The sequence below is a fragment of the Equus quagga genome, chromosome 5 (assembly GCF_021613505.1).
Source record: "Equus quagga isolate Etosha38 chromosome 5, UCLA_HA_Equagga_1.0, whole genome shotgun sequence".
Taxonomy (NCBI): domain Eukaryota; kingdom Metazoa; phylum Chordata; class Mammalia; order Perissodactyla; family Equidae; genus Equus; species Equus quagga.
The window spans coordinates 35,016,340-35,041,498 of record NC_060271.1 but is presented as its reverse complement, the minus strand read 5'-3'; the positions used below and the strand labels follow the sequence as shown (position 1 = coordinate 35,041,498).

The 25,159-nt window shown below is 59.4% G+C and overlaps 1 protein-coding gene across 1 annotated transcript in view; it reads right to left on the bottom strand.

Moving 5' to 3' along the window:
* Nucleotides 1-25,159, bottom strand: part of IFFO2 (intermediate filament family orphan 2) — a 46,814-nt gene that overhangs the window by 7,959 nt on the left and 13,696 nt on the right. Inside the window, exons 2-5 of the mRNA XM_046660661.1 lie at nucleotides 7,067-7,127; nucleotides 5,819-5,914; nucleotides 4,525-4,665; nucleotides 3,069-3,208 (exon numbers count right to left, since the gene is read on the bottom strand). Coding sequence (XP_046516617.1) covers nucleotides 3,069-3,208; nucleotides 4,525-4,665; nucleotides 5,819-5,914; nucleotides 7,067-7,127 — 438 coding nt within the window. The remainder of the gene's footprint in view (nucleotides 1-3,068; nucleotides 3,209-4,524; nucleotides 4,666-5,818; nucleotides 5,915-7,066; nucleotides 7,128-25,159) is intronic.

Sequence of the window (25,159 nt, the reverse complement as noted above, 5' to 3'; positions counted from 1 at the left end):
GGACTCGGTGGACTTCTAGACCAACACATGCTGGAAATCAGGTTTGAATTCAAAGCCTGAGTGACTTCTGGGCTTCCCTCTTCATTAGACCTAGAAGCAGGGTGAGGGACCAGACGGGTTTGCCTGGGACTAAGGGGTTTCTGGACATGTACTGGTTACCCCAACCGGACGAGACCTGAGAAATCATTCAACACACCCCTGATTCAGATGGGAGGGCTGTGTCTGCAGGAGTGAAATCACCTGAATCAGACGCAGAGGAGGATGTGGGCCCCAAGTCTCCACATTCCTGTGCGGGGCTCCCCCCTGCCTGCGCTCCCCCCTTGGCTCTTCCTGGGTCCTCCAGGGCACTGCTCCCAACCTTCCGACAATGGGCCAGGCTGGGGGCCACCGGGCAGGGGCCACTGGGCAGGGCCCAAGAAGAAAGAATTTCTGGTAAAAAGCTGCCCTGAAGGCCCCCTGGAGCCGGGGTCCCTGCCAAAAAGCAGTTCCTGCCGGAGCCTGCAGGGGGCTCCACGAGTCAGGGGACCAGAGCCGCCCGGGCTGGAGAGGGAGGCACTGCCCGCCGGTCAGCTCCAGAGAAGGCCCTGGCCTTGACTGTCACCGCATGACATACGGGACTGCTGACTTCACTTCCTTTCCAGCATCTGGGATCTGAAGGAAATCCCAGCTGAGGACCGGAGAGCCAGAAAGCACAGGAAGATGGACAAGAAAGAGGGGTCGGAAGAGGCGTCCCTGCTCCCGCCAGGCCTGGAGGTCAGGGCTGAGGCCGAGGGCTGGCACTGTGCAGACAAAGTGGCAAACTCCTCCGTCTAGAGCCTGAGCAACTGATTCTGATCAAAACAAAACAGCCCTGACACGAGTGCCTTCAGAGACTGCGGTGGAACCGGCCGGGACATCTCTGGCTTGGGGCTCAGCCCATCGCTAGCGGGAGATGTCAGGGGGATGGGGCCCGGCCTCGCCCAGGGTGGGGTTGGCATGGCCTAGATTAGAAGGGTAAGGGTGGGTGGAGGGGTGATCAGAGGATTGTTTTTAACTTGGGCAACTTTACAACCAAACAAATCCGACTGGATGCCGAACCCAGTTCACACCTGTCCACACTTGGGCGCCCGTCTTCGCAGCATCGGAACGCTCTGTCGTACACACAGGAGCACCACCAGCGGAGCCCCCCAACTCGGCCCTCAAGACTGTCCCTTTCAGTTCACCCCCTTCCTGGGCAGCCTAACAACTCTCTGGGGACTTTATAAAAACGGGGACAACGATTTCTTCGGAGAAGCCCTCTAATTCAACCAAATGAACCCAGCCTGGGTCTGCGGGGCATACAATCCTGCCTGAGGCTCAGAAATGCCCAGAGCAACATTCCGAAAACCCAACCCCACCACAGTTCTCTTCCAAAGGCCCTCTCGTCAGCAAGAGGTGAGAATATGAGATTTGGGGGGACGTCGAAAGATGAATCAAGAGTCTAGGAGTGTCCTGTCACCCTCAAATAGCAAACCCACAAAACACAGCCCCATCTCCATTCTGTTTCAAGGGAAAAGCAAGTACGGGAAGTGTTGGGCAAACCCATCCCCGGCTGGTCCCCACTCCTGTCTTCCTTAGAGCTGCCTGGCTCAGGGGCAAAAGGACCAGGGCAGGGATGGTCCCAGAGAGGGCAGAGGAGGGACATCTCTTCCAAGCATGAACACAGCTGGTTGGGACAGAGCACTGGACCAGGAGTCAGGGGTCAACTCTGTCCCCACCCCTCGTGTGCCCCTCTCTGAGCCTCAGTTTCCCCATCTCTATGTGAAGGGGCTGGGCAACATGATCTTTGGGCTCTGTAAAGCTAAGCCCACCCAGAGCTTTGCAGGAGCTTTGTGAGGACAGCCGGCAGCCCTGGCTTTTGAAAGAGCAGACGTCAGAGCGATCTGCTAAAGGAGCAGGGTCTCTCCGGAGGGGTCCTGGGAGGTTGTGATGGCTCATCAGAGGCAAGAGCTCAAACCCAGCCCTGCTGTTGGAAACCCAGGACTCCAAGGTGGGGTATCAGGCCAGAAACCTGGCTCAGCCAGGAGACTCCGAGGCAGCGGGGTGAGGGGAGGCGGGGGAATGGGCATGGGCAGCATGAAGTCATGGGAAAACTGAGTGCTCAGAGCCCAGGTGCCCAACGGCAAGGGACTCCAGAAGGGAGCAGGCAGGAGCAGGCCAGCGGGCCGGGGGACAGGTGGACCCCAGAGGCCCGTCTCAGCCCTGCCCTTTGACGCCAGGCCCTTGGGCAAGTCATCCAAGGCCTACAGCTGCTCTTCTCCCCTTCTCTCCCCCCCACTTTCAGGTACAACACGGATTAGAATTAAAAGTAGATCAGGATTGAAAACATGGCACTGGATAGGCCAAGGCCACCACGCATCCCTGCCCTGGGCGCCTAGACCCAGTGAGGGTCTGGGAAACCGGCTCTCCACAGGGGCGGGGGAGGGCAGCCCCGAGTGGCAGCATCGGCCTATTTCCCGCCATGGCAGATTTTAAGCAACCATCCCCAGACTCTGTCACTAGCCCAGGCAGCACCTCCCCATGAGAGGACACAGGTAGACAGGCCGGGCTCTGAATCCCAGCTCTGCCACGTAATAGCGGAATGGCCTGGGCCAAGTCACTGCCCCTCTCTGAGTCTCCATTTCCTCATCTACAAAAGGGAGCGATGCCCTACCTCCTAGGCTTGTCTGGAGTCACTGGGTCACATCTGTAAAGCTCCTGGCAGATGGAGGATGCTCAGTGAATGTTGGAGCCTCCCTCAGCCAGCGTGGGGGGCCCCAGTGTGGGTCAGCTCAGCCATCCCTCCACAGGGCAAACCAATGGGAGTGGGTCTGAGGCTTGATCAAGACCACGCACAAACCCGACTTCTACTATCATTTGGCCCTTTCTGAAAACGGGAAACTCCCCAAATTATAAATGGTGAAAATTAATCCAAATTCTTTAACACCGTGCAGGCCTTAAAAAACACACCGGCGGGCCACTTGCAGCCCAGGCCGCCCATGTGCCACCCTCGCCCAGCGGCCTGGGCGAGCGGAGAGGAGCCCCCACTGCAGGGGCACGGTGATACTCACAGCTGATTAAACATGCGTTTCATCTCGTCTGTGATGTTCATGGAGCCGACCTCGTCATCCGAGAACCGGTTCACCTCCCCATCCTGCTCCGAGATGTCATCGTCCGAAGCGACCTTACGCTCTTTCTTTTTGGGGACCACCTGACCCGGAAAGGAAGAGATCAAGGTAACTGGGAGGCTCTGCCAGGACGGAGGGTGGGGTGGGCTGGGAAGGGAGCCGGCATCCCACAGGATGGATGGAGTGTGGCTGGGCCAGCCACAGCCGGGGAAGATGCACAGTCCTCTAAGAAGCAGGCGCGTTAGCAGGAAGCGTGAGGGGGGACATGCGGGAGGTTGGGACATAGACGGCCTGGACACTTCCCTGCCCTGGTGGCTGGGCGGGCCCAGCTCGCCCCTTCACCAGAGAAGCAGCCCCACGATTTGGGGAGAGGAACAGGCCAGACGGGAGCGCAAAGTGACCCGGGAGGTCTCAGAGCCAGCCAGAGAGATGGAGAAGGCCTCCCAGAGGCCCAGGTGGCCCCATGCTCCCCAGAGCCCTCTTGCACCCACGCAAAGGCATCAGACAGGCGGTCGAGCTTCCCCAAGCTCCCTCCGCTCCCAGCAGACACGAGACGAGCAAACCGCACGAAGGCTGCAGGGCTGTCCCCCGCTTCCCAGTGGAGGGGCAGCGAGAAGGCACGGAGGTGGATGGAGGCCCCAGGGAAGCCCAGACCTCACCAGCTCCACACACAGTCACACACTTAAAGCGCCAACACACCACACTGCCCTGGGCTCAAGCAAAAGCCAAACCACAATCCCAAACTCAAGAAGCAGCCTTCGGAGAAGGACGCGGGCCCCTCTGGCAGCAGGCTAGCCCCCAGCCCTCCCCAAGGACAGCCCGCTGGTGCTAACCCATGGTCTTCTCTCGGGACACACACACTTGCTCGTTTTGGGGGCTGAGAGACTCCTCAGTGGGAAAGGAAACTAGTCAAAGGCCAACAGCTCCTCTTCGGGGTTCTGCAGCTCATCTGCCAGGGCGCAGGCCAGCTGGCCCAGGGCTCCCACAGCCTGGCCAGGGCTCCCTGAGCGTGGCGATGGCGCCCAGAGGAAGATCGGAAGTGGGGACCCTGCATGAACCCACGGATGGAGCCCTGGGGGGCCAGGAGCCCTGAGTTCCAGTCCCACCTCCGCCATTTCCTTCCCTGAAGCCGTCACGTCACCCCCGCCCCCGATGAGTGGTGTCTGGAGCCTCAGGATGAAGGGCCAGCCTGGACGATGGTAAGCCTGCAAGTCTACGAGTCCCTGACAATGTTTTTTGGGAAGGCCAGAGGGTTGGGTAAAGGCTACCTCTGGGGGAAGGGGAGTGAGCGGGATGTGAGGGAAACGGGGGCCGGCCAGGCAGGGGGGAGGACTGGCCGCTCGGGAGGGTGGCAGCGGCGGGTGGCAGTGGCGGCTGGGGAGGAGGTGGCCCTATTCACCTGGAAGATCTTGGACACGTCTTCCGAGTTCCGCTGCTGTGCGACATCGCACAGCTTGGCCGTGATATCGATTCGGCGGCAGATGTCCATGTCCACCTTCATGGCCTTTTCTTGGATCTTTGTGTCCAGGTCTGTCATGGGCTGCAGGGAGGACAGCAGGGGTTACGTGAGCGAGGGATGATGCAAGCATGGGGGCAGAGGAGTCGCTCCCAGGCTCCTGCTGGACAGAGAGGTGGGAGATCCCAGGGGGGAGGGGGCCCTGAGCTTGTCCTGGGCGTGAAGGGCGGGGCCAGCACTGCTCAGCTGGGGCAGGGGGTGGAGGGGGCGTGGGAGCTAAAGGTTTGCCGCCACGTGGACAATGCGAGGCCGTCTGCCAGTCTCCCTAAGGGCTGGAAGGCACCCTCTTAGCAGACACAGTGTCAGTGTTTATTTTGTCAGAGCAAAGAAAACAGAAAAACAGCTCCCTCTGTTGAAAGACGTCCCTTCTTCCCACCCCGCATGCCCGTGGTCCCGACGCCGAGGGGCCTGCCAAGGCGGCGCTCTCTCCAGGATTCCTCCCACAGCTGACAGTGGGAGGCGGCCTAGGATGAGGGGGTCCCCCTGGAATCCAGGGAGGGGCAGCCAGGTGGCCTGCACCTGGAAACCCCACGGCTTCTTCCAGCCACCCCAGCCTCGTGCCCCTTAGGACCAGAAGCCACACTGGGCTGAGTCACCCATGTCTGGCTCCTCCTTTCTGGCAGCTCTTCCTACACACTGCCCGCTGCTTGAAGGGGGCAGGACACCCGGGTCCCCAGCAGGAAGGAGGCCTTCGCTGCCAACAGCTCACCCCCCCCAACCACAGTCACTCGGAAGGGCTCCGATAGTCAAAAGGACCCACACACTGGCCTTTCCCGACTTCACAAGCAACCTGCTGAAGACCACTGGCCTGAGGGGTCTCTCAGGCTGGCAGAGACCAGACCTGGGGGTCTCCCTCAACCCACGCCCAGACACCGAGGCCCACGGCCACCACCCGCCCTCATCGTGGCGAGTGGGGAAGGAGTCGGAGCAAACACACACACACCATGGGGAGCCCCGGGTGGGCGGGAGGGTTAAGCGGCAGGTTAATGCATCTCTACTCAGACCAAGGGAAGCGGATGTGGGGGAGGGCGCCTGGTCTCTGATGCATCCGTCATCCTCAAACGCAGCCAGCCAGGACTCTAACTAGAAGCTGAGCTTGCCTCGGAGTGAATGAAGCAGGTCGCATGATGGGTGTGGGGGAGGTCATGACACCTGGGGCGGCGGCCGTGGCACTTACATCACTCATGAGCCCCTTAAACACCACCAGCTCGGCCTTGAGCCGCTCGATCTTCTCGTTCATCTCCTCCTGGATGGCCTCGGCCTCCTGCGCCGCCTAGGGGATGGAGATGGGGGAGCGTTTAGGGGGGGCCGGGCACCCTGCGGGGTAGGAGGGACTGGACACCTGACATCCAACCAGGCCGGGTGCCTGAGTGCCAGGGAGGGGGGCCAAGGACCTCGTCCCAGCCTGGCTTCCCGCTCGGCCTGCTCACTGCAGGGCAGCATGCAGCGTAAAGCACCTCTCAAAGGAATATTTATCACATGGAAAAATCCATGGCAGGTATTAAGAGAAAAAGAGCAGATTCATGTCACAGGGGATCCCACTAGGTTAAAATATTAGGTCGATTCATGTGAAATTGCCAATAGTTGACCGACTCTGATTTCAAAAACGGCAATGTCACATGTGTCACCCTGACCGAATGTACACCTAGAATATGCGTATGTTTGCACAGAAAAGACCAGAAGATCCCGCACCAATTTATGACCATGGAGGGGCAGAACTGTTTGATTTTCTTCTCAGTGTTTTTCTGCATTTTCAGTTTTGGACGTGAACATGTTATGTGTGTAAAGTAGAAAGCTTTTATTATGACGGGGGGTGTTCATCCTTGGCCTTCTACATACTGACGTGACTTTCGTGTCTCTAACTTTCTTAGAAGATCAGTGCTTTAAATATCAGGAAGCAATTTTTTTAATGTTTGAAAGAACTTTCTAGGCCTTCTCATGGAGTCTCTGTTCTTGTGCCCGTTTGACTAGAGGCAAACAGAGGCTGAGAAGGTGGAGTCTGTTGCTCCGGGCACATGGCAGGTGGGCGAGAAGCGGGGCCCAGAACACAGAGCTCCCGGGAACAGCAAGGCAATGTTCTCCCGGCTGCCACGGAGAGCCCGCTGGGGCTAGGAGCCCCCCAGGGACGCCCACCCACCCTCTCCAAGGCATCCGGCCCCAAGTCAGGTCTTGCAAGCCGGGACTTGCCCCCAGGCTGCCCAACTCCTGGACCCGAGCTTTTCCGTATCACTGTGCTGGTCCCCTCCCAGCTCCAACGCAGGGGAAGCAGAAGAGGCCTCTTGGCTCCACGGAGGAGACACTGAGGCAGCAGGAGGTGAGAGAGCAGGGTCTGTGCTGGGAACTGGCCCTGCTCTGCCCCATGGATGTGCCTACTGGCCACGCGGTTCTCCGGAGCCCCTCCTGGTGGGGACCTGAGGGCTCTTACCTCCTGCAGCGTGTCCACCATGGTCTGCAGGTTCATGCGCTTGGCCAGCTCCTCCTCCCACCTGCAAGACCAAGAAGGACAGGCGGTGAGAGTGCGGCCTCCCCAGGCCCGTCCGGCCCTCTGATGCAAAGCCAGCGCCCACCCTGAGCCTGTCCCAGTGGACCCACCCCGCCTGCCCTCCGGGACTCCCCGTGTAGGGGGCGGTGTGGGGAGGACGGCCAGGTTGACGTGGAGCCATAATACCAAGTGGTGGTGACAGTGCTGCTCTGGACGCAAGAGCACAGCACCACGAGGAGACAAGGACGGGAGGGACCGCCACCCCGCTGCACACAAACTGTAAAGTGCTGCGTAAACGCTGCTGCTCCTGCTGTTGCTGCAACACGCAGTCTGGAAGCTGGCCCTCGGGAGCCAGGCTGCGGCCCGCGCCACACTCAGGCTCTTCTTTGCACCCGCGAGAAATGAACTTTCACTGTGCTAACCACCGCCACCTTGGCGTCTACTGGCCCTGCCACCTACCCTAACCAGCAAAGAAATCTCCAATACAGCTAGTATCATCCCCATCTTACAGACAAAGGAAACTGAGGCTCAGAGAAGTCAAACGTCTTGCCCAAAGACACAGAGCTAGTCAGTAGGTGGGGCTGGATCTCAAGCCCAGGTCTGTTCCCTTACATAAAAACAAAAAGTAATAAATACAGCTCACACTCATTGACCACTTATTCTGTGCCAGGCCCTGTTCCACGGCATTCCATGTGTTACCTCGTTCGTGCACACATCGGTTGAAGCGGGACAGGCAAGGACAGAGGGGAGAAGGCACAGCGGGGCTCACGGGGTGCCCCAGCACTGACTGAAGGTAGGGACAGCATGATGACAGTCACGGTTACTGTAACAACAGCAGCTCACCTCAGCCAAGCGCAGACTCGTACCGGCCACCGTGCCGCCTGGTGCCACTCAGTCCTCATAACAGCCCCCTAACGCAGGCGCCACCATCATCCCCATGTTACAGGTGAGGACAGCAAGGCACAGAGTCACATGCCCAAGGTCACGGTGAGGACAAGTGGAGCCAGGACTCAAACCCAGGCTGGAGGCTACACACAGACAGTCTGTAACCCCCAGGCTCCCCGCAGGCCCAGGGCCCGTCAGAGCCCTACCCGGGACCCCTCTCCCTCCCCAGAGGAAGCGGGGGTTTGGGGGGTGGTAGGTTCCCTCTCTACCCACTCCATCCTGGGACAGACACACGAACTTCTCTGTTTCCTCGCCCCACGGCCGCCTCCCTACATGGCCTCAGAGCAGGCAGGTCTGGAAGCCTTTTCGGATGCTGTCAGGGCCAGCTAAAAATAGGCCAGAGGGGAGGAATGGATAAGAGTGGGTTACGTCACCAGCTTTTGGAAACAAGAGAAAACGGATACTGTTTGCACACACAGAGGAAAATTCCTCCTCTCTCCCAAACAAGAGGAGACAGCCCTGGCCAGGGCTCCCGGAGGACACAAACGCTCCTGTCTGCCCCGTTCCCTGTGGTCTTTACTGGCCCCCGCATGGGCGGCCAGGCCTAGATCTGCCGTGGGCTGCAGGGTCCAGAATCTAGCAGCACTGGACTTGGGGCTTCTGCCAGGAATGACAGACACAGAGAAAGCAAAGCAGGGGCAGCAGAGAACCAAGGGGTCTAACCCAGGTGGGGCCACCTCACTGAACCCCCACATTGTGCAAATAGGGAAACCAAGGCCCGAGTGTGCGAGGAATTTGCCCAGGGTTGCCCAGTATGTCAGGGGCAAGGCCAGAGTCCAGCCTCGGGGTAACGTGGGAGACAGGCATCCCGGGTGGGTTGAAGTTCACAGGCGTCCCCACCCCAGCCCAGCAGCTTGGGGCATCTGGAACTTCCCTCAAGGGAGGCCAGGGCCCAGAACACGGCCCGAGCTGAATCATCTCTGCTGGCCGCGCTGCTCTGAGGGGGGCGGGGGACTCCATCCAAAGCCGTGGAGCAGAGCAGATGCCGGGGGACCCTGGGGGGTGCTGGCCACAGCCTGGCTTTGGGGACCTGCCTCACTACCCCCTCTTGAGCGACAACAGGAGAAGCAGAGAAGAGGGGAGCAAAGGGCGAAGACGCAGCGCCCAGGGCCTCTTGCCCACACCCCTCATCTCCCAGATGGGCTTTGGAGATGACGCCCAGCGCCCCCTCACTTTTCCTTTAAGCAGCCTATTCATGAGGAAGGTGGGGCGAGGGGTCAACAGACCCATTGTACAGATAGGGAGCCTGAGGCCCCGAGACGGAAAGTGACTTGTCCCAAGTCAACCCAGAGCGAGAGCACAAGCCATGTCTTTGGATCGTCAGACACATGAGCAGCAGCCACTGACTGGCAAGCATGGTCTGGGTCCCACACACTCAGTTCAGTGCCTTGTACGCATATCTCATGAGCTTTCATGTGAATTATAAACCCTCTCAGGTAAAGAATTTTTCCCCAAACCCATTTTGCAGAGGAGCGAGCTGAGGTTCAGAGCAGTGCGGTAACTTGTCTGAGGTCACACAGCCCCCAGGCAGGGATGGGACTCCAGCCCAAGCCCGTGCTCTAGAGCAGCAAGTCTCCCACTGTGATGTGCACGGGAATCCCTGGGGATGGTGTTCAGCTGCAGACCCAGATCCAGCAGGTCCAGGGTAGGATTGGGCGGACACGCTGCCTCCCCAACCAGCTCCCGGCAGACGGCATTTGGAGTGGCCCACACCTCGCTGGTGTTTCTCAACTGCACCCCAGACAAGCCCACACAGATGATTCCACGGGCCCTTTATTTCCAAAGACCGGCTGGGTGGGCAGCTGGCGCGCCTGCTCCCGGGAGACTGAGGACAGACCCCGCATGTCGATGGCAGCTGGCTCGACAGGCCGAATCCGCTGCCCACACGGACGGCCCGGCCCTCCCCGCTGCGGCGGGAGACCTGGCTCCGCGTCTCCGATGTTGACGATGCAGAAGCTCTGCCCTTCAGCTGCTCCGGCTGTCGGGGAGAAAGGACGACAGGGACGTGCCTCGTAAGGCGCCCCAGACGCCCCGAAGTCACTGGAACTCGGCGCGGGGAAAGGAGTATGCAGCTTAACTAAAGAACTGTCCACCAAGCTGTGGGCTGGGAAATGTCAACACCTGCTGCCCAGGCCCCTCCCCTCCCCAACCTGGATCTGCCCCCAGCAGTAAGGTTTCAGCAGGATGGGCGCTTCAGGCAGAGGGACCAGCATAAGGCAAGATGGGGCAGCAGGAAGCCCGGGGGCAGCTGGATGACACCGTGAAGGGGATGCCCCTACTACGGGCCAGGGGCTGGTGGATGACATGTCCTCTAAGCCTTTGCCATCCCGACTCTCCTGCTTGGAGCACCACTGAGCGAAGGGGCTCACGCAGCGGGCGGTGAAGCTACAGAGAAACCCCCTCCCCATTTTACAGGTGGGAAAATAAAGGCCCAGAGCACAGAGACAACTGGAGCCACCCCTTCCCACATGGACACAACAGCTCTTAAAAGTCCCAACTTCTCTCCTAAAAGGCTGTGTAAGAGAAGGGAGAGGAGGATGTTTACGGGTGACCTTCTGGATGGTGTGCCCACGCTAGGCATTCTTATTCACGTGAGAGATAAAACATCACATCACCTTCTCCTCCCCTAAGGATTGCCCCCATTTTGCAGATGAGGAAACAGAGGTTCAGAGGTACCCGATTCCCCTTTCCCTCCCTCCTCCACAGCCTCCTGAGATCCTGTTCGTTCTCCCAGGTCCTCTCAAACGTTCTCTCTCCCCAAGCCCAGGCGGCCACTTCCGTTGTTTTTCCTCCTGGAGCCCAGGCTCGAGGCGGCCTCAGGATGCCATGTTCCCCGGCAGTGTGGCCATGCTGTTCATCGGGCGTGGCTCTCACTCCGAGAGCAGCGCACGAGGCCGGGGACAGGGATGGACCCCCCTCCATCTTCCCCACCATCAAAAGGGGCTCAGGCCCCCCACACCACAGAGATCCTCTCTTGCCCCAGCATCTCCCCCCAGGCATCCTCTCTCTCCCTCCGCCTGCAGACACCCTCCCACAACAGCCTGATACGCGTGCCAGCTCCCCAAAGCCCCTCCATCCACAGAGCTCCCAGCAGCCTCTGAAGCAGGCAGGACAGACGATAATGGCGAGGACGAGGATCGCCAGGCTGACGGAGCAGCGGACGCGCACTGAGCGCTCACGACGCGCCTGTGCCGTTTTCAGGTGCCCGGGGCAGAACCTCGTCTCAACAGGCTGCATGGTAACCTCCGGGTAGAATTATCACCTCCGTGCTACTGAGGAGGAAGCGTCAGTCCTAAACCACGACCCAGGGACGCACAGCTAGGAAGCGGGGTTGTTTCCATTTTCCAGGGGAAAACTGAGACTCAGAGAATCTCCAAAAGGGAGGGCTGAAAGGGACAAGGATTCACTTGTCCAGACTTCTGAATGTACAGATAAGGAAACTGAGGCCCAGGGTCACGCAGGGAGTGGACGGCGGAGTGCCCGCCACTCCCCCGGCCCAGGCCAGAGCTCACGAGGACGGCGGAGGGACGTGAGTCTGAACCCCGAATCTGCCTCCCCCAGCCTCTGCCTCCACCTCTCAGAGCCTGGGTTTCTCCATCCATAAATGACACGAGGTGTGGGCCCAACACACCCCAGGGACTCTCAAGAAAAACCATTCTGTTCCCCTACTCTCTGACGGTCATGTGACCGGCCCCCAGCCACTGGCCGCATCTCCTGGTCCCTGCCCACTGCTCCCTGCCACTCAGTCACTCCCATCCCTCTGGTGACCGGTGCTTATACCTCCCATTGCCTGGAGCCTTGAACTGAGTGTGAAATCAGGATCCCAAAGAGGAAGGGGCCGACACACAGCATCCCCAGAGACCCACGGAGCCCCAACGGGCATGATTCACAACATGGCAGCAGGGATGGGATGCTGGACGAGGCAAGGGCAGTCCTGGAGGGCGCTTGGCTAATGCCAAAGACAAGCAGGGGCTCACACCACAGAGCCCACAAATCGGGAGCCCGGACGCATGTATGGGCAGCACGGTGATGCCCTCCAGCGTCCATCGCAGGGGGTCTCAAGCACCCTGTGCCCTAGCCTGTCGGGATGTGGAGAAATCATGGGTGAGATGCCCATTCCAGTGGGAAAAGAGGCGCAGGGAAGGGGCACCATCACACAAGTCATCAGAGGAGTCGGGTCTAAAGCTGAGGCTCCACCCCTCCACCAGTGCAGAGAACTGGTTATGGTTACCATCACTAGTCTCACTCAGTACTCCCTGTACCTAAAACCCACCTGCACTTGGTAAGGAGTTAGATGTTGTTGCATGCATTTGCTGAATGAATGAATGAATGAATGGGGAATGAATGAATGAATGAATCCAAGCTGCAATCACTCCTCAGTCCTCCTGCTCGCCCCTTCCCCAGCCAGGGCCCCTTCTGCCTGGAACATCCTCTGTCTGCACCGCCCTAGCCTGGGGGCCCCCGGGAGCTGAGTTCCCAGCACCAGCTCCTGCTCAGCTCCATCCACTGGGCTCCAGAGCCTCTGCAGGGGGAGGCCGCCAGGGCAGGAAGAGGGCAGGAAGAAGGAGACGGCTTCCCTCTCCCAGTTCCCACAGCCCTCGGCCCTGGAGGGGAGGCAGGGACATCAGGACGATGAGGGCAGGGAGAGGAAATGACTCCACACAGCGAGACTGCAGCTGAGATCCGGGGCCTCAGCCACCATCTTGGCAGAAGGAGCCCACATGTGAGGCCGGTGGCCAGGAGGGGGAGGCGGCAGCACCCGCCCCAGCCAGATGTGGTCTCCCGAATTCCTGAGGAGCCACCGCTGGCACCACGTGATAGACGAGAAGTCCCAGGAGGCCCCTGGGGGGAGGGGATAGGCAGCTTCCACGCCAGCCCCCACCCCCAGGCGACACTCAGGGCCGGCGTCTCCCCTCCCCCATCAGCTCAGGATGACACAGACCCACAGGAAAGGGGCCGACACAGCCTGGCCTTCGGAGGGGCGGAAAGCCAAGTGAAGTCACAGGCAGAGGGACTGACTCACAGATTTTTCACTTCCTGAGCCATCAGAGAAAGAGGCTCCGGGGCTCAGACTCCAGAGGAAAGTGAGTGCAGCCCCAGCGAAACAATCCAGGCTCCAGGGACAGCCCTGGGGCTTCTGGGGAGAAAGTCCCGGAGACTCCTGGGCAGCAAGAGACTGGGCCCCTGTCGCTTCCCAGCTGTGTGACCCTGGGCAAGTCAATTACCCTCTCTGGGCCTTGGTTTCGTCACCTGTGAAATGGGAAGCACACCACCCCTTCTGAGGGTGGCTGTGAGAACCACACAAGGCAGGCGGTGTGGGTGAAAACACCAGTCCCGCCCCTGGCACACAGCAGACAATTAATGAGGTGGCTCAATCTGAACTGCAGAGGCCGCGGCTCGCTCGGTGGCCAGACCTCGGAGAGCTGGGAGGGCCCCACGGGAATGCTCCACACCTCTTCAGGGAGGGCGAGCGGCCGGCACGCCTAGGCCAACTCACTCAGGTGATGGGAAGCAGGCTCAGGTGAGGCCGGGCGGGCGCCGTCCGTGGAAAACTTCATTCTGGGCCAAGCGTGGGCCCGGCCTCTGGCAGAGGGCAGACGGGTGGAGAGCAGTTCCCACCCGGGCTACGGGGAGCTCACCCCATTGCTCACAGCCAGAGGCAGGCTGCCTGGGGATGGCCGGGGCGTGCTGGAGCGCTTCTGCCCGTCGGTCCCCGGGCTCTGCGCTGCCCCAGCCTCTGTGTGAGCCCACCCACAGACGCACAGAAGCCTCTCTCCCCTTCCCTCGTGGACAGGGCCTCCCCCTGGGCCCCGCCACAGAGTCAGGGCTGAGCCAGGGCCTTAACTGCCCGGTTCTTCTCTAGACTAATATCCGAGCTGGAGGACGAGAGTGCGGGCACAGAGGCAGACCAAGGGGACCCTTTCTGCAAATGCAGTTTCGCAGAAGCCGATGGGCAACAGATCAGAGGGGGCGCCCTGATGGGGTCTGGGTTGCCTGGTGAAGATCTGGAGCGCCCGACCTACGTTGCTTCTGCAGAGCCTCCCTAGAGAGCTTAAAAATCACCACTGAGTCAACTTCCTCATTCCACACCACCCCCCTTGTCTAACACCACAAACAATTCACATTCGAGGCAGAAAAAAAAAGAGAGGAGCAAAAATCTAAAAATCTTAAACAATCTAAAATCTAAAAGATCTTTAAAAAATCTAAAAAAAGGAAAAAAAATAGAGAGGGGGCTGGGAATACACGATGTGAACCCGCCCCTCCGAGGAGTTCCTCCTCCCAGGAAGCTACCCGTGGAAACGTGCAGAGGCTCCCCACCTCCCGACTTCCTCCTCCCCTTTGGTTTACTGTGAGCATCTTTTCTCTCCAGTAAATGGAGGGCTGGCTCCCCCAGCCTGCGAGTGGGGAGACGCCCCCATGCCCCTGAGCCCCCCTCTCATGGGTGCCTCCAGGTATCACCTCGTCCGCGCTCACCATCCTCCTCCCTGGGGACTTGGATGCTCGCATCTGCACCGAGCCCCCATCCCGGGAAGGGATCCCTCACACACATGCCCATCAGAGGCCCAGCTGCCCAGCTGTACTCTGCTGCTCGCAGAAGGAAACACAAATTAAATGCCAACTGATCGTCTCCGCGGAGGAGGCATTAATTTAATGTGAACACTTAACCAGGGCAGCCGATTCCATTACGGGAGGACAGTAATGGCCTGGGCAGGCCAGAGCCCGGGCTCCAAGACGGTGTTGGGCTGGGTTTGAGGAGCCGCCACATCAATGTGTGCCTCCTCCCAGCATGCCGCCCCCACGACCTGAAACAGCACCCACCCCGCCCCCCCGCCCAGGGCCCCGGGGATCCCAGTGGGTGAGGTCTGCGCAAGCCTGCTCAGGGGGCGGGCGGGGGTCTAGTGCCCACAAGGAAGCACCCTGCAGAGGAGAGTGTTCTGGGCTAGGAGGCAGGAGATCCTGCTTCGAGTCCTGGCTCTGTCACTAATTCACTGTGCGACCCCAGCAAGTCCCTTCTCTGCCTGGGCCTCAGTCTCCCCATCGGTGACATGGTCTCTAAGAGTCCCTCTGGATGTGACATTTGCAGTGCTGTTCACAGACTCTGCATGTGGCCCTTCCTTGGAGCCTGGAAGAGGTGACAGCTTCAGGGAGCTCAACTCCATCCAGAATCATCCTTGATAACGGTGTTAGGCCTCTGGCTCCTGCCCGCATCGCCCGTAACTGACCACAAAGCTATCTGATACACTGCAAAGTCTCAAGGCCAGCTGCGACATCAGTCTTTGAGTTCAAACCAACGTGTATGGTGAAGCCAGAGTGTCTAGGGTCAAACCCCAGCTACACATCCTGCAGCTCCGTGACCTGGAGCAAACTACCAACCCTCTCTGAGCCTTGATAAGACCACCCAGCTCATAGGGTTTTCTTGCAAATATTCAATGGGCTCATGTATGACAGGAGCCTAGAACAGGGCCTGGTACTCCCTGAGCATGCACTCAGGGTCACCATCCTCATCCTCATGACCTCCCAATGACAGATGGTCAGAGAGGTCCCCAGAGACTGAGAGAGTGGTCCCAGACCACATTGCAAATGACAGGGCAAGACCTGAACTCAGGACTGGCTGGCCCCAGAGCCACTATGCTCCCATAATAATCATGTTGACGATGATAACAACAATGCGCTAGATGCCACTGGCACCTGGCTGGGTGACCAGAGGCACATAGGGGTGTCAGTGGCAGAGGGAAAGAAGCCAGATGCTGACACCACTAATTCCACTGCCAGCAAAACCCAACAAATGTCCTGATTCTGCCCTCTGTGCCAGACATGCCCCAAGACGCATGGGCACATGCTCAGCCTTCGTGGTCTGTCCTGACAAGGTCACCATTCCAGCAGGAGAGACCAAGGCTGGAGAGCACCCGCCAGCAGAGCACAGCTGGTCTCATGGAGCCACCCCAGCAGACACAAGGCATTTAAGGGCATCCTCCCGGGACCAGAGAAGCCCCTGGTCACCTGCCCCCATAACCTTAGATTATGGCCATTTATGTGAGCCACCTGTTCTAATTACCCAGCGTCTGTATTCGCCCAGGTTCCCAGCATCACTCCTGCTTTGGTGTCATTTACTGCCAACACCTTTGAGCCCCAGCAGCTCTGTGGATGCTCATAATCCAGAGCCGTATGCTGGGCAGCGCCCTCCTTCCAGTGCCTCTGCCTAGGAACCACACCCGAGTGGGCACTGTCCCCCAAACCAGGCCATTCTGAGAAGGAAACAACTCAACGAGCATCCCATGGTGAGGAGGGATCTGCGTCCCAAATTGGAGGCCACCATGTCGTTTCTGGGGCATCATTCCCAACCTCTTCCAAGCTTGCAATCACCTCCTCCAGGGAGCACGACATGACTTCCCCAGGATAAGTCACTGGGCCCATCCCGGGTGCCCGGGGCCACAGTCACTGGCGTGGAAAAGAGCCACTTGGCTGGGTGTTCGCTCCGGCCATGTACTCACTTCCCAGGTCCTAGACCCCGCGTGGGGAAAGGTCCACCTCCATGGGGCAAGACGGGTCTGCCCACAGCCCTGCCCCTGTCCCACCCCTCCAACCAGCCAGGGCTAGCACGTGACGAGCAAAAGAGGCACTAGCCTTGGAGCTGGACCGAACTGGGTCCAAATCCTAACATTACCGGCCACATGCTTCTGGGCAAATGATGTCCTGCTCTGAGCATCCCCGCCTGGTCATCCACAAAATGGGGATCATAGAGGCCCCTCCTTGGGGCTGCTACAGTGTGTGAGAGCTGATGGATCACACGGAGGGTCCCCTGCCCTGCCCTCCCGTCGTTAACCAGCTCTGAGGTCTAAGACGGCACCTTGGCCTCTCTGGGCCTCAGGTTCTTCTCTGTAAAACGGTCTCAGGTCCTTTCGGCTTCGCCGCTCAATGGACAGCATGGTGCGGGGCCAGCTGCAGTTTGTCATCAGGCCCCCGGGCGCTGGCTGCAGAGGTCCCACCTGACAGGGATGCTGGAAGGGGCAGAAGTGTGCCTCTGGGCAAAGCACAGAAGCTCCAGGGCTCCAGGCTCCCTGTCTAAGGGGTGGGGCCGGCGTACTGAATGCGTCCGTCTGTGGTAAGCACTCAGCACAAAGTCCAGCTCGATACATGGATTCTGCCACAGCACAGGGCTTCATGCTGTCTTTCCTGCCTTGGAGAATGGGCAGCTCAGCTCAGGGTGGCAGCTCTGTTAAGGGGACTGGCCAGGGACCTGGGCACCAGCAGGATACCCGGGTGCCAAACCAAACGCCCTGCTATCGACGCCCGGTAACCATCAAACAGACATGGGAGGACAGCTCACCTCCCTGGGGTCCAATCCAGTGCCTCATCCCAGTGCCGGCACAAGAGCTGGCCCCGAGGACACCCCGGCGAGGGAGTGCTGGGTGCTTCTGGGACTCTAAGAACAGGAGATCAGAGCGTCTGCGGCAGCCCAGCTCCGTCTGGCTGTTGGCTGACATTCCACCTTCTTTCCCCCATGACACAGTCAACAAACATTCCCAAGTGCCCACTTAGGAGTCTTCTCCCAAGAGAGGGGAGGAGAGTTCCGGGGCGCTCTCCAGGCAGGACTCTGGCCCCCTAGCCTCGGGTCCTCAATTCCTGCAACCCAGCAGGGCGGGAAGATCTGGGTCCAGCCGCTGCCTCATGTCCTGGAGGCGGGGATGGAAGGGCGTGCTCATCCTGGGCTCTCGGGGCGGGAGGCATCCTCGCTCTGCCCATCGGTACCCGGGCCAGGAGGGAGGAAAGCAAGAATCCACCAGCACACTGAAGACACTGGTTGCCTCAAGAGAGAACAGCGTGGCTGGGGACAGGAATGGGAGGGAGACTTGTCACTCTGTCCCCCTCTGTATCTTTTTTTTTTAATCATGGTAAAATATTCATACTGTCAAATGTACCATCTTAGCCATTTTTGAGTGTGCAGTTCGGTGGCATTAAATACATTCCCACTGATGCACCCATCACCACCATCCATCTCTGGAACGATTCATGTTGAAACTGAAACTCTGCACCCATTAAACACTAACCCCCCAACCTCCTCCCCACAGCCCTTGGCAACCACCATCCTACTTTCTGCCTCTATGAATTTGACTGCTCCAGGTGCCTCGAATAAGTGGAATCATACAGTATTTGTCCTTCTGTGACCGGCTTATGGCACTTAGCCTAATGCCCTCAAGGGTCATCCATGTTGCACAGGTGTCCGAATTTCCTCTCCTTCTGTGGCTTTTTAATTTTGAGTGATGTAATGTATCACCAAGTCAAAAAGTCAAAACCATGTAAATTTTAAAAAAGAGAAAATATCTGCTTGTTTTGATATCATGAGTATTTTACAACGATTACACAAAAAATAGAAAAAAATCAGGGAAGCCAAGCCAAAAAAAATTTACAACCCACGCAATTCCCCCTCCGTGAGAGTTCCTGTGAACACAGCACACGGGAAGCCTCCTTCCGAGCGGGTGAGACAGAGGCGGCTGGGGCACCACTGACCCGATGGGTCCTGCACTGTCATTCCCCAGTCCTAGCAATCAAAACACTGCCAAGAGCTTCTTGGCACACTCGCATTTGCACGTGTGCCCGGCCTCCCCTGTGGAGGGGGCTGCTGGGTCAAGGGCGCAGGCCTGGAGAAGGCCTCAGTGCCCCGCCAAGCGTGTGTGTGACAAGGCTGCACTCTCATGGGGCTTGGCAGCTGCTGGAGTCTGGACAGCTGCCCACAGAGCCGAGGAAAAGCAGGGTCCCTGGTCCTCACCCTAGCCCCTGCAGCAACGCTGTTTCGTGCCTCGGTTTCCCCATTAGTCAAAGGGCTGCCTCTCTTTCGGGTGGAAGAAGACCCCACCACAAATGTGGCCCGTCCTCCCCCTCACTGGGGTGGCACCCTGCCCTCCCCAAGGAGCAAGGGCTGGGGGACCAGGCTCACGGGAGAAATGGCCCCATACCTCTTCTGAAAGGGTAGCCCTGGGGCAAGCAGCCACATGCTAGGGCAGCAACCCCCTCGGCGCCCCCAGCCCCAGGTGTGCCAAGAAGCATCACACTCAAGGCCTGAGCATGAGCTGGAGGCTCTGCCTGGAAGGCTCCAATCCACACGCCCCCTTTGTCATCTCTCTCTCCTCCTCATCTTATGCCAACTTCAGGACCCAGCTGCTATACCCCCTCCTCCAGGAAGCCTTCCCTGACTCCTTGGTCAAGGCCAAGTGCCCCTCTTCTGGCTCTAAAGGCCCTGGTCACTTGCTCCTGAGGTTACCTGCTCCCCTGTTGGTCTTCCCACTTCGCCCAGCTTGTGCAAGATCAGGCCCATCTCTGGCTCCCAGCTGCCGCTCCAGAGCACAGCACAGAGCCTGGCACACAGTAGGCACCAGGTAAATGTTTCCTGGATAAAGAGCTACCTCGAGGGCCTTTCTTAGGAGATGGAGTCTGGAGTCAGTGCAGCACTGACTCACTGTGTGGCCTTGGACATGACCTGTCCCTCCCCATCAGCCTCAGTTTCCCCAGATAACCTCCACAGTCCCCAGCAGCTCTACAGCTCTCCTCCCAGGATCCTCTTCTCTCGCCTCGACGCCTGGGCCTGCCTCACATGGGGCAGAGGATGGGAAGCCTGGTGCTCACAGCTCTGCTTCCCCAGAACTCTGCTTCCCCAGGACTCCGCTTCCCCAGGGCTCTGCTTCCCCAGGACTCCACTTCCCACCCAGGCCCGGCCGAGCCCCCAGGGACGCTCCACCCTACCCCAGCCGCTCTCGGCCTCGGGGGCTCCAGCTCTCACCCGAGGCCAGAAGCCCGCAGGGAGGCAGTCCGGGCACCCAGGCCAAGAAGCAGGAGGCCCAGGGGGTCTGTGCCCAGGAGGCCAGGGGGCCCCACCCAGGGCTATGTTTACAGCTTTGAGGAAAATCAGCAACTCCCAAGGCTATTCTGGAAACCTAATGTGCACTTTGGGTCTCTCCGCTGTTTATTTCTGGTGACTGTGCCACCCACAGGTAAATGCAAGGCCCTGCGGGTCTGCCGCTCGACACACTCTCCCCATCAAAGCCACATCACTCACGGGGCCCTCTTGTTTATCCCGAGCAACCTGGGCCACTGCTCTCGCTTCCAAGCTTCCCTCTTCATCTGCAGCCTGGACACATAAAGGGCCGGAGCCAAGGAGAGCCCACCGGGCAGGAGCCGGCACACACCCTGTCCTGGACTCAAACCAAGGTTCCGCAGCCTTGAGCAAGTCGTCTCTCCAGGCCTTGGTCTCCTCACCTGTGAAATGGGGTGAAGGACCCCAGCTGGATTCAGCAAGGACAGGCATGCACAAATAGGCTCCAGGAGTGAAAAAGAAATCACAGAACACAGGACCCCAGGATGTCAGATGGGGACACTCAGAAGCCCGGGCAATATGGATGTGAGAAGTCTGAAGCTCAGAGAGGTGAGGTGACATGCCCGAGGTCACACAGCCAGGCAGCGGCAGAGTGGGGACGGAAACCCAGAGCCTGTGTGCTCCTGCCATGCTGCGGTAAGGGGAGGAGGGCGTCCCTGAGCACCACCAGGAGGAAGGAGGGAAAGGGACAAGGACCCAGGGAAGCAATTACTGTGGGGCGTGTGCAAGGGAGGATGCTGGTGGCGGCTCGCCTGCGTGTGCAGCGTCTTAACCCTCCTAACTGGCCTGCAAGGCTCCCGGCACAGCCGGGCAGGTGACCAGACAGTGACCCCAGCGCCGAGAGAGGATTAGTGACGAGCCACTGCTCCAGGGTACCGACCCGTTCTTCAACACCGCCTCCTGCGTCACGCGGGCTCTGAGGCTCAGCGTGATGCGGACCAGCGGGGAGGACACTGGGGTGTCCCCAACAAACACACACGCACACGCAGAGCATCCGTGGGGCCCGGGTGCCCCTCAGAGGAGAGAGAAGTCAGTGCCCTCTGGGAAGACGGGAGGGGGAATGAAAGCGAGCAGACGCCCATAGAACCTTCTGTGACAATAATCTGCCAGCAGAGCTCCTCGTTGGAGCCTCTTGCTTCCTCACCCCCATTCTGCTGATGGGGAAACTGAGGCGCACAGAGGTGAGGTGACCTGTCCAGGGTCACATCATCAAAAAAGCTACCCTTGTGAAGTGTTAGCACGTGACAGCCTGTACGACCTCAGTGAACCCTCACAACAGCCTCGTGAGGGAGGCACTGTTATATGCCCGTTTCACAGACGAGGAAACTGAGGCCCAGGGAGGTGAAGCGAGCTGTGACGGTCCCAGAGCTCAGAAGCAGTAGAGCCGGGACTGGAATCCAGGCCCCAGGGCCCGAGCTCGCACGCACCAGACTCGCCGGCCCCTGCTCTCCCGAGGGAGCGCCAGGTGTAGGAGTAGCCCACAGGGTCTCCCTCCCAATGCCTGGGCTCCTTTCTCTGTGCCGGGAGGCCCCGTAACGGGAGGAAGAGGGTCAGGAATTGGGCACCCCAGTCTCCTGGGGCTCAGAAAGGACCCCAAGTTGCACCACCTCCAAACCCCACCAACAAAGCGCCGAGGCCCCCGCCCGGGCTGCTGACTGTGGAGCCCCTGAAGTGAGGTTCCCATTGGCCCGGCCCAGCCCCCAGGGCCCTCGGATGGGCAGGGGGTCCTTCAGACACCAGGGATCCCCCAGAGGGAGCCCCTCAAGCACTGCCGAGACCCTGGCAGGTGCCCTGTCCCAGGGGGGCACAGGGTCACCAACCCCAGCCCTGCCGAGGGCCCAGCTTCTCTTCTCAGCTCAAACCCAACAGGGGCCTCTCCTCCCCTGAGACTTGGTCCTCCAGCCCCACAATCCCTGGCCTGGACCGGGCAAGAAGCCAAGAAGGAGACGGTCCAAGACAGAGGGACGAGAAGGACTGGCCGGCGGGGAGAGGGGAGGCCCTCAGCACTGCTCCCCTGCCCCTTGTCCCCAAACCCTTTGATTTCAGACAGACTCAGCCACTCCCCGGCCGGTGACCTGGTGAAGTGATGTTACCTCCCCGAGCCTCAGTTTCCTCGTCCGTGAAATGGGGGTAACAACAGTACCCGCCCCACTGGGCTGTGAGGACCGCACAAGAGCAGCGGCACCCAGCGTCTGGTACGCTTCTGTTCCTCTTAGGGAGCAGGCCCCGCTTCCAGCGGCTGAGGGGCCGGCCCAGGGGCTGGGGTCCTGGGCTTGACTGAGACGTGCCACTCTTCCCCTCGGAGGCTCCATCCTCTCCATTCCCTCTCCCCTGCGCTGGGACAGGGGTGCTGTCTGGTACCCAGAGTCTCTACACAGTAGGCACATAGTAGGCCCTCACCTAGTATTGACTGGATGAATGAGTTTGTAAGCTGAAGCCACGGGGCGAAGCAGTGGGCAGGGCCTGGGCACGAGTCCTGCTCTCTGCACTGACTCACTGTGTGGCCCCGGGCTGGGCCCTGCACCTCTCTGAACCCATCTGCACGAGGAGGCTCTGACCACCCCCGGGAGCTCAGGTCCTCCCTCCTCCTGCCGCTGGAAGACCTAAGCCAGCCACCCGCAGGGCGGCCTGCCCAGTGGAGGGCCTTTTCCCAACCCGCCGGCCTCCTGGGGACAGACAGTGGGTCCACGCCCACCCAGCAGGCCCACAAAGGCAGCAGGCGGCTTCCTCTTGGTGACTTTGCCTGGGGACAGATGGAACATGGTGTGGTGTCTGTCAAGCCAGATGGCCCACTTGGCCTGAGGGGCCAGGACACCAGCTGGGAGTCCAGTCCCAGCAAGTAGGGCTGCTTAACCCCTTCCTGCCCAGCCACAGGCGCTAGTGTCCCTGCAGCAACTTAGTCACTTGCATCCACTCGGGCCTTCCGTCCTCCACCTTGGAGGTGAGGGGCCTCCCCGGGGCTGAAAGAGAGTCAGGGAGGCGGCGGGGTGGGAGGGGACCACGGGATGGGCGGGAGTGCCAGAGGTGCCAGCGGGCGAGCCGGGAGGGCACTGACTCCGGGCCGGGGCATCCTGTAGAACCACGTGGAGCCGGCAGCTTTGCTTCCAGGACACCCATCTCAGGCAGGGACTGCCAGGCCAGAACCCCACCAGCTGCCCCCTTTATCAGGCTGGAAAACCCACTCCCCTGCCCAAACCCTAGAAACAGCACCGCCTTGTGAAGGAGGAGACCCAACCCCACCAGGCTGGCTGATGGCCGTAGCCATGTTGCTCAGCCTCTCTGGGCCTCAGTTTCCCCATCAGGAAAGGTGAAGCCGGGGTGATCCCTGGGCTCTAGGGCCACTCCCGGCTCAGAGGGAGGGCTCCATGACTCCAGGAGAAGGAATGTGCCTCCCTCCCAAGAACTTACAGAACCCTAAAGGGGCCAGCCAGATCCTTTCCACACGAGCGTGCCCCAACAAGTGTGCATGAGTCAGGAGGGACTTCCGGCGTGAAGAAAGTAAGCTTCGGGGGTTTGGAGGGGAGGCGAACTGCCTTGAGAACCTGGAAAGGGTCTTCCCCAGATAGTTGATGCCCACCCATTGCCCTACACTACGGAAGGCTGAACAGGGGAAGTGCAGCGTGTGGGACGATGGCTAGAGGCCAGGAAGCACTTCCCGATGGAAGGCACATCTAGGGGAAGGCTCTGGAATGTCTTCCAAGGCAGTAAGATCTTTAAGTAAGATTTGGAATGGTCCAAGCCTCAAGGAGAGAGAGGAACAGACGACCTCTGGAGACCCGAGGGGACAGCAAGCTGGTGTCCACAAGGAGCAGTAAAGCAGAGCCTCTGAGTGTCTGCACTCAGGTGCCCGGCCAGCCTCACGCTCCACATGGACGAAGGTGTCCTCTCAGGGCAGAGCACGGCCAAGCTCGGCCCCAACCTGGGGCCCACACGCTGGTCCAGCCGGCATCTCCAGACAGCTCTCAGGAGAGAACCTGCAGAGGACTCCAGAAAAGCCAAGAACACATCCCACTAGCCGAGGAGGAAGGTGCTGGGCAAGAGGGCTGCCAGCCTGGAGTCGAGTGGTCCGTCAGCACAGCAGAGAGGCGAGAACATGGCGCTGGGGGCCACAGACCTGGCTGTGAGTCCTAGCTCGACCACCAACTTGCTGTGTCACCCTGGGCAAATCACTGTCCCTCTCTGAAAAAAGTGTGCATTGGGGGAGAAAGTAAACAATCTCTAAGGACTCTTCCAGCTCTGATTTAACAGTCATTTGACAAGCTCCCTAGGGACAGGAGTTTGCCTTTCTGATCCCTGTAGCATCATCCGAAGGGCCCAAGCATAGGCACAGGGGCCCTGATAAGGATGGATGGATGGATGGATGCATGCATGCATGGATGCATGGATGGATGGATGATCAAGTGGAGTAATTCCTGATAAAGAAGTGCAGCAGGTCCTAGGTGTCCCCGGGAAGCTTCCTTACACTCGCCCACAGACCTCCCTAGCATCACTCACCCCTGACTGCAGACCCTCCAGTGTCCGACCTCCTTCTCTAACTTGGACACACTTGGGCACCCACCTACATACGCATATTTACACACGCTCCAGGCACAGCGACCCATCTCCTAATCCTCAGAATAGAAATTAAAGCTAAGGATCCCCAAGGCCAGGAGATTTCTCTGCTCTGGTCTTCCCACATGGTGTCTTGGCTTTCTGAAGTAGCTCCCAAAGCTGGGTTTGAAAGGACACTTAACCGTGGGGGAACCCAGTGGTGATCTTTTAAGCCACAGAGACTCACGTTCACATGCCAGCTCTGCCACTCTCTGGCTATGACAAGTAACAAGCCATTTCACCTGCCGGGACTCAGTTTCTTCATCTGTACAATGGGCATAACCACAGCTACCCTTCAGGTGTGCTGTGAGGTTCAAGAGAACACATCCACAGAGTTTTAGACTGCACTGGGCACGGGAGATGCTCTAGGGACATAAGTATAATGGGGTTATGAGATCCTGGCTTCCTTCCTGGAGGAGGTGAGGGAGAGCCAACCTCCCAGGCCTTCTCTGCTTGGGCCCTGCAATCCCTTCCACCTTGTTTCCTGCCTTAAGGGGTGATGTGTCTGGACTTAAATCAGGCAGAAGATACAAAGCAGCCTTTATCTCCTGGACGAGACCCTGAACCAGCTGCCTGGACCTCACCGCTGAGAAACAGTAGCAAGATGCCACTCTCCCCCAAGGTCTGGGAGC